Source organism: Mus pahari, chromosome 5 (assembly GCF_900095145.1).
Source record: "Mus pahari chromosome 5, PAHARI_EIJ_v1.1, whole genome shotgun sequence".
NCBI classification, from domain to species: domain Eukaryota; kingdom Metazoa; phylum Chordata; class Mammalia; order Rodentia; family Muridae; genus Mus; species Mus pahari.
This window is the reverse complement of record NC_034594.1, coordinates 153,167,317-153,175,730: the sequence shown is the minus strand read 5'-3', so window position 1 is coordinate 153,175,730 and position 8,414 is coordinate 153,167,317. Positions and strand designations below refer to the sequence as shown.

General features: G+C 47.8%; 1 protein-coding gene across 1 annotated transcript in view; it reads left to right on the top strand.

Moving 5' to 3' along the window:
• Ephx1 (epoxide hydrolase 1) overlaps positions 1 to 8,414 on the top strand; it is a 23,229-nt gene that overhangs the window by 7,270 nt on the left and 7,545 nt on the right. The window contains exons 4-5 of the mRNA XM_029539295.1: positions 4,701 to 4,830; positions 5,404 to 5,612. Of these exons, the coding sequence (XP_029395155.1) occupies positions 4,701 to 4,830; positions 5,404 to 5,612 (339 nt within the window). The remainder of the gene's footprint in view (positions 1 to 4,700; positions 4,831 to 5,403; positions 5,613 to 8,414) is intronic.

Sequence of the window (8,414 nt, the reverse complement as noted above, 5' to 3'; positions counted from 1 at the left end):
GATGCCTGGGTTTTCTCAACCTGGTCCCTGACATCATACCATGATGTTTAGTCCAAAAATGATAAAAATTATCCATTAAAATGAACTTGAAGATGATAGTAAGTTTACTTACAGAGAAGGAGGACCTGGGAGATATTAAGTGGGAAAATTAAGGCTCCAAAATAGAACAAACATAGACTTTTCTTTTTGTTAAAACGGAATTATATTCTGGAAGTATTTCTCGGAAAAGTGGAAAATACTAAAAAAAACCTAAGATCACAGGTCAGGCAGGGTCCTGGGAAGGATCCTTAAAAGTGAGGTCAGATTAAAGTCCAGAGCCCAAATCACACAGCCCTAGACGTGTATATCAGTGTCATACACTTTTGAAAAGGAAGACAGTGAAACTGTGTGGTCGTCTCTCGTCCTAGCCCTTGGAAGGCAGAGGCAGGAGGTTCACAACTGAGGGTCAAACTGGGACTGGAGAACAGGTTTCACAACGAAAATATAAATTCTTCAGTGTGACATCATGGGCAAATCTTCAGGATATTGTATTGTCCTGGGTGTCGATTGTCACTCACAAAGGACAGACTCACGATGCCACCTATGTGAGGTGTCTAAACAGAGAAACACAGAGAAAGAGACTAAGTGGGCTGGGGACATGCCAACCATGTGCAGGATGGTGTGGTGGGGAGATGCTGACTGTGTGCAGGATGCTGTGGTGGGGAGATGCTGACTGTGTGTGTGCAGGATGCTGTGTTGGGGAGATGCTGACTGTGTGCAGGATGCTGTAATGGGGAGATGCTGACTGTGTGTGTGCAGGATGCTGTGATGGGGAGATGCTGACTGTGTGCAGGATGCTGTGGTGGGGAGATGCTGACTGTGTGCACGATGTTGTGTTGGGGACATGCTGACTGTGTGCGCGATGCTGTGTNATGCTGACTGTGTGCAGGATGCTGTGGTGGGGAGATGCTGACTGTGTGCACGATGTTGTGTTGGGGACATGCTGACTGTGTGCGCGATGCTGTGTTGGGGACATGCTGACTGTGTGCAGGATGCTGTGGTGGGGAGATGCTGACTGTGTGCAGGATGCTGTGGTGGGGAGATGCTGACTGTGTGCAGGATGCTGTGTTGCTGGCAGATGTCTGAGCTTGAGAGATTGATCTGCTTTCACAGTCATAGTGACAGGCACTGCAGGTGAGGGCTGTGGCTCATATGGACTGTTTGCCTCGAATGTACGGGGCCTCGGATCCAGCTCCAGCACCACAAAGTGAACAGAAGATATATGTAATAAATAAGCAAAAGGTTTAGGTTTGGACCTGGGCAATGGTGGTACACGCCCTTAATCCCATTACTTAGGTGGCAGAGGCAGGGGGATCTCTGTTATCGAGGACAGCATGGTCTACAGAGGGAGTTTCTGGACAGCCAAGGCTACATAGAGAAACCTTGTCTCAACCTCCCCCCAAAAGAGCATAGGATCCCCAGCACCCACAAGATGGCTCACAAGCACCCAGCAGTGACCTCTGTACAGAGAGATTGGGTACTGACTTATGACTGCAAACAGCATGCATTCATATGTTATACAGGCATACATGCAAGATAACACTGATATGCATGCAATAAAATGAATATAAAAAGTTTAATTTTATAATTGGAAAATGATAAGGTATGCTTCAGTGCATACATATGGAAAACTTAAATGTTTTATGCATCTTCACTGTAGAAAAAAATAAATATAAATATCACAAAGAACAAAATTAAAGTAGTTAGTTGTACCATCCCTGGGAGATTTCTTTTTTTTTTTCCTGTTTTTAAAGATGTCTTTATTTTATGTATGTGAGTACACTGTAGCTGTCTTCAGACACGCCAGAAAATAGCTTCAGATCCCATTGCAGATGGTTGTAGCCACCATGTAGGAATTGAACTCAGGACCTCTGGAAGAGCAGACACTGTTCTTAACCATCAAGCCATCTCTCCAGCCCTGGGAGGATTTCCTTGTATGGTTTTGGAACTTTTGCCTGAGAACTTCAAATCTCAACATACAGAGTTAAACAATCTCCTTGGCCTTTGTGGTGGTTTGAATAGAAATGGCCTGTATAGACTGACATGTTTGAATGCTTGGCCCATGGGGAGTCGAAATATTAGGAGATATGGCCTTTTTGCAGTAGGTGTGGCCATATTGGAGGAAGTGTGTCATTATGGAGGTGACCTTTGAGGCTATATATGCTCAGGTTATGCCCAGTAACATAGCCTCCTTTTGCTGCCTGCGCATCAAGATGCAGACTTCTCAGGTCCTTCTCCAGCACCATGTCTGCTGCCTGCTGCCATGCTTCCCACCATGATGATAATGGACTGAACCCCTGAAACGTTAAGTCAGTCCCAGTTAAGTGTTTTCTTTTATGAGAGTGGTTATGGTCATGGTATCTCTTCACAGCAATGAATCCCAAGCTAGGCCCCTAATGGCGTAGACCGTGGTTTACTATGGTGTGAAGTCAAGGTGCACTCTGCAGAAACCACACTTGGGCCTTTTCCCAGGCTAGTGACACTCACTCTAGGCACAACTCTCACTCACCCCAGTACCACAGAGGAAACAAGCTACTCTGCAGGGAACTGGGAGGCTAAGCTTTCCTGTTTGACAAGTTAGGTATGTGAAATGCACTCCTGTGTGTGTGTGTGTGTGTGTGTGTGTGTGTGTGTGTGCTGCTGAGCACTGAACATGGGGCCTTATGTATACTAGGTAATTGATCTGCCAATCTATTGAATCACTAAATAAGTGGGTATTCAATGCATTTTAACTTATAACTTTTTAATGTCAGGCAGGTTCATCAGAATGAAAGCCGCACGTGACTGCTGTGTTCACACACAAGGTCAATGCGTGTTCACACACAAGGTCAATGCAGTCAGTTATCCCAGCATGGCTTCCCTTCAGCGAGAAGCTGCTGGCTGCTGGTAGCTGCTGAGGCAGGGGAAATCCTTTTTCTCTGGGGTGGCAGCTGATTCTAGGTTGGCCAGAGCCATGCACATGCAGACAGCACTCCCTGAACTCAGTGGGTTAGAAAATCAGAGAACAAGAACATGGGAGGGGAGTCCTTAGGAGTGGGATGCTATCAAGATACATATATGAGTATATCTGTTTGTGTATATACTAGTGTATTATAGATACTATATATATTATGCACATTTAAAAATAGTTGAAGAATAAGTTAAACTAGTACATTTTTACAAGAATATAGCCCCATGTAAGTGAATACACAGTGCCTAGAACTGTCTGTAAAGCTGACCTACACCACGGCCATGACAAGGACATTTAATCTGATGGCCATGAGCTCTTTCCTATGTCAGCTGAACATGTGGATGATAGATGCTCCACAGGACTGTCCTGCAGTGGGACCTCCTTCCCTCAGCCTGACCACCTTTGTCCCCAGGGCTGGACATCCACTTCATCCACGTGAAGCCTCCCCAGCTACCCTCAGGCCGGACCCCAAAGCCCTTGCTGATGGTGCATGGCTGGCCCGGCTCCTTCTATGAGTTTTACAAGATCATCCCGCTGCTGACGGACCCCAAGAACCACGGCCTGAGTGACAAGCATGTGTTTGAAGTCATCTGTCCCTCGATTCCTGGCTATGGCTTCTCAGAGGCATCCAGCAAGAAAGGTACAGAGTCCTGAAGGGGACACATCCAGACTGTTATCACACTGCCTGCTGGGGACAGCACCACCCTGAGCCCCATGCATTGTGGCTCACAGGCCCATTGGTGGCTGCAATGTCCTAAGGAAGACATAGCCAGGTCCATTGCACTGTGATCTGGGTCTTCTTTGGGGCACCAAAGTTCCTTCTGTCTGGTCTCCTGTGAGCTTCTGTCTCCTTAGCCTGGGGAAAGGAAGGACTGGGGAATTTCCCAGGCTCCTTAGCACCTACCCAAGACTCCCCGTTCAGTGCTCATTGCACTGGTAAGTTGTCATGTGATTTTGGAGTTCAGTGAAGCAGGCTCTGGAGGCAAGGTTGCTGACATCCCACGGCAAGTCCCTATTTGAGATTCAAGCACGTTTATCTGCAAGTGTTCTTCAGGACACTCAGTCCTGGGTCAGGCTGGCCCTGACTCTGCAACGGGGAGAGGGAATCACAGCAAGCAGCTCAGAGTATTAAAAACATTGCACCCTGAGCTAGAGAGATGGCTCAACGGTTAAGAGCACTGACTGTTTTTCCAGAGGTCATGAGTTCAATCCCTAACAACCACATGGTGGCTCATAGCCATCTATGATGGGATCTGATACCCTCTTCTAGTGTGTTTGAAGACAGTAATGGTGTACTTAGATACATAAAATGAAAAAAATAAATCTTTAAAAAGAAAACCTTTGCATCCAAAGGACAGCTGAGAAGACAAACTTATTTCCAGCAGACTCTTCTATTGTTTATTCCATGACAATAAATGCCTTCAGTGGAGTCTCATCCATGGGGAGAAACTTCTCCACCGGGAGTCTAACTGGCTGCCTCGACTTCCCTCACTGACTTCTGCTGGATGTTTGCAGGGCCCTGTTACTGCTTGCTTTCTCAGGGCGGTGCCTTCGCTCCTCTGCAGCCAATGTCCACTTAGGGTTTGGTGAGGTTTTGCTATTTTAGCTGCTGCTGCTGTACTCAAGAAACTCCTTCGAAGCCCAGAGTACAGCGACCGCAGACCACTCGCCCGACCGCACAGAGCAGCCTCTCTACCCCCTTCTCACCCAGGTTTCAATTCNGTGGCCACTGCGAGAATCTTCTACAAGCTGATGTCACGGCTGGGCTTCCAGAAATTCTACATTCAAGGCGGGGACTGGGGGTCCCTCATCTGCACCAACATAGCCCAGATGGTGCCCAAGTAAGTTTGCATAGTCATATAGGCATGGCGCAGCCTCGCCAGGCTCTGTGGGTGGGTGGAATCCACACAGGACACAGGACCNTTCACCCCAGGCCNTCTTCAGCAGTGTCTGAGACTCCCTTAGCCAGGTCTCNAAGNCCTNGATGNGTGTGAACCTAGGACAGAGGAAACAGATCTTCCCTCATTGGGTAGGATAGGGTGTGTTGACCCTTGGGGTAGTTGTGGTGGCTGTCTATAGCAGAGGAAGTGGTCTATAGTAGTCTATGTGGGACAAGGTCTAGAACAGCCCTGACAAGAACACTCAAGAACACTTTTCTCTTTCTCAAACACTTACCTCCAAGGCTGTGGATGCCCCAAAGGGACAGGGGCTGAAGGAGGCTGGCTTGTGTTCTTCTGTCCTGCAACCTCTCCTCTCTCCTCTCCTCTCCTCTTCTCTCCTCTCCTCTCCTCTCCTCTCCTCTCCTCTCCTCTCCTCTCCTTTTCTCTCCTCTCCTCTCCTCTCCTCTCCTCTCCTCTCCTCTCCTCTCCTCTCCTAGCGGCTGAGCTCACCTATGCCCGTTACTCTGCCCACAGACATGTGAAAGGCCTGCACCTGAATATGGCCTTCATTTCAAGATATGTTTATACCCTGACCCCTCTCCTGGGCCAACGTTTTGGGAGATTTCTTGGCTACACAGAGAAGGATATTGAGCTCTTGTACCCCTATAAGGAGAAGGTTTTCTACACCATCATGAGGGAGAGTGGCTACTTACACATCCAGGCCACCAAGCCGGACACTGTGGGTAAGCACACCAGGGCCGTGAGGCCCAGAGGGAATCTCACTGCCCCTGAGAACACAGCTTACAGCAAGAAATCCCTGGCAAGAATTCAAAAATCTTTGTTTTCTCTCCTGAGAACTGAATCAGGGCATCACACTGTGTGACAAGTGATCTGTCATTCGCCACAGCTAGAGTTCCACGTATGAGAGACAGAGGCTAGGGGAACTCCACAAGTTTTACACTAGCCTAGTCTACACAGTGAGTTTCAAGCCATCCTGGGCCACATAGCAAGACGCTTTACTAGGGAGGGGGGGGGGTTGTAAAGAAAAAAGAAAAGTAACTAAAAATTTTGGTTTATAAAGAAAATTATAAATGCTCAAACAAACAATAGTTTTTTCAAAGGTATGGAGAATACAAATCATTTTGTGGTGAATACAAGGCTCATTAGTGCCCAGAGGAACCAAGCCCATTGATACACAGGGGCCTGGTGCCTAGGCAAGGCCTGTAATCCAGCTGTGCTGGAGGTTGCAGCAAGAGGATGCAGAAAGTCAAGGCCTGCCCGTGTGCCTTAGGCTGCCACCAAATCTCGGAGCAAACAGAGACATTGAGGAGGCAGCTGAGTGGGGGCATATTTGTCTCCAACCTGTTAAACCACCACATGCAGCTACCAGTACAGAAGAAAATAAAACACCTCCACAAAATGTATTTCTTCTTAATCCCAGAGTCATTTGTATTTTACTGTGTTTTCATCGTTTAAAGAGCTGTAAAGAAGCTAAAAGGCAAAGCTAGATGGGACCACTCCTAGATCAGTGGTTCTCAACGTTCCTAATGCTTCAACTCTTTCAAACAGTTCCTCAAGCTTTGATTCTCAAAAATGAAATTATTTCTCTTCTTATTTCAGAACTGTAATTTTGCTTTGCTATAAATTGTCATGTAAATATTTGATATGCAGGGTATCTGATATGTGACTCCTGTGAAAGGGCCATTTGACGCTAAAAATGTCACGACCCAGAGGTTGAGAACTGCTGCCCTAGAAGTTCCAAGGACTCTCAGGAGACCTCTGGATGTCCCCTGAGTCCACTCAGAGGACACCTGGGAGTCAGTTTGCCCACTGGGGAGCCTCCACAGCTCCCAAGTTAGCTCCATGCCCACACAAAGGACAGTTCCTGATCATAATAGCACTTTATAAAGTCAGGGTTTCATTCCAGTTGTGACACAGATGTTTGTGCTATGACTGGGAGTGTAAAAAATTCAAAATACAACAGAAAGAAGTCAGTCTCTGGCTCTCCTGCCTTCTAGCCACACTCCCCAGAAGACCTCACCAGCATTGTCCCTTATACATGTTGTAAACACAGATCCATATTTCCCAGACTCAGTCAATGGCCTCTCTCAGCACCTGAATAGTCAGTCCCCCTTGCTTCCCTAACTAGGGGCCCTAGGGCGCTGTTGCCTGTGCTTATCCTTCGGGGACTGAAGTCACACAGCAAGAACTCCGTGTTCTTGCTCCTTTTGCTCACCATGACCCTTGTGAGGTTTCTGTACTGCAATCCCTGCCATGATGTTTAATGCTGGTCATGGTACCTAGGCCTCAGGAATGCTACCCATATACTGCCCCCTGCTGGTTCAATGACTGGAATTGTATTTTAACTAGTGAATATATTAATATTTATTTGTAATTAACTATCAATTTTACACCAAGATACAGTCCATATGGTCTGTGAATCCCATGGGATTATTGGGAATATTGATCTCCACTTGCTATATGAGGCTACTCAGGCCAGGTCTCCAGATGTAGGGTGCGCAGCTAGACCTGCCGTCCCTCTGTGGCACCCACACACTCTCTCCTGGGGTCACATACTCTCTGGGGCCAGGCTTGAACCCCTCTCTTGCCCCTCCCATCCAGGCTGTGCTCTGAATGACTCTCCCGTGGGCCTGGCTGCCTACATCTTAGAGAAGTTCTCCACCTAGACCAAGTCAGAATACCGTGAACTGGAGGATGGAGGCCTGGAGAGGTGAGGCCCCACCTTTCTGTCAGATCTGATCGCCAGGCTCTGCCTCTCTCAGCCTGACATTCTACCCCTGTCTCCAGGCACCCCATGGGGGAAGCCAGCAAGCTTCTTCAGTGCTTGGCTTGTGTACTTCCTACTCTATGGCCTTGTCAGGATTGGGAAGGTAGACACAAGAAAGGGCCTGTGACTTGTTCAGCACCATAGTTGGGGGTCAGACAAAATATGTGTGCCAGAAAGTCCCCACAGCTTCAAATACCTTTTGTGACAGAATAACTGAGCCCTGTCACTTGGGCCCTATACAGCTGTGAGTTCTGTGGAGAGCGATGGGAGGGGACAGAGCTGTGAGAGGGCATGGGTGTGAGGGTGACTGCTGTGTCCTCTGGCACAGTGCTGTGTCACAGGAGCTTAGCCTGATGCGAAGCTCCTTTTGGGCACTGTCACACTGAGGGGCAGAGACTACAAGACATCCCAGTGGGGTGTCCACTCAGCCTGGGTTCACAAAGTTAGCGCTTGGGTAATATATTGTACGGGAGAGAGAGTTCCAAGTGGTTTGCTTGATCCTTGGTAGATATCACAGAACATGTGAGTAGCAGCATCTAAGGATGCTGAGAAGTCTTGTTGACTACAGAGAAGAGATAAGAAAGGACAGAGACCTCTTCCTGGGATGGTGCTTAGAGGCACTCAGGATGGTCCAGCGTTTGACATACCGTCGTAGGCTTTCCTACAACACAGCCTCTAACAAAACTAGGCTGTCTCGAACCCCTGGCAACAGGATTGTTTACCTCTACACCAAGAAGGTTGGGAAAGCACCTAAATC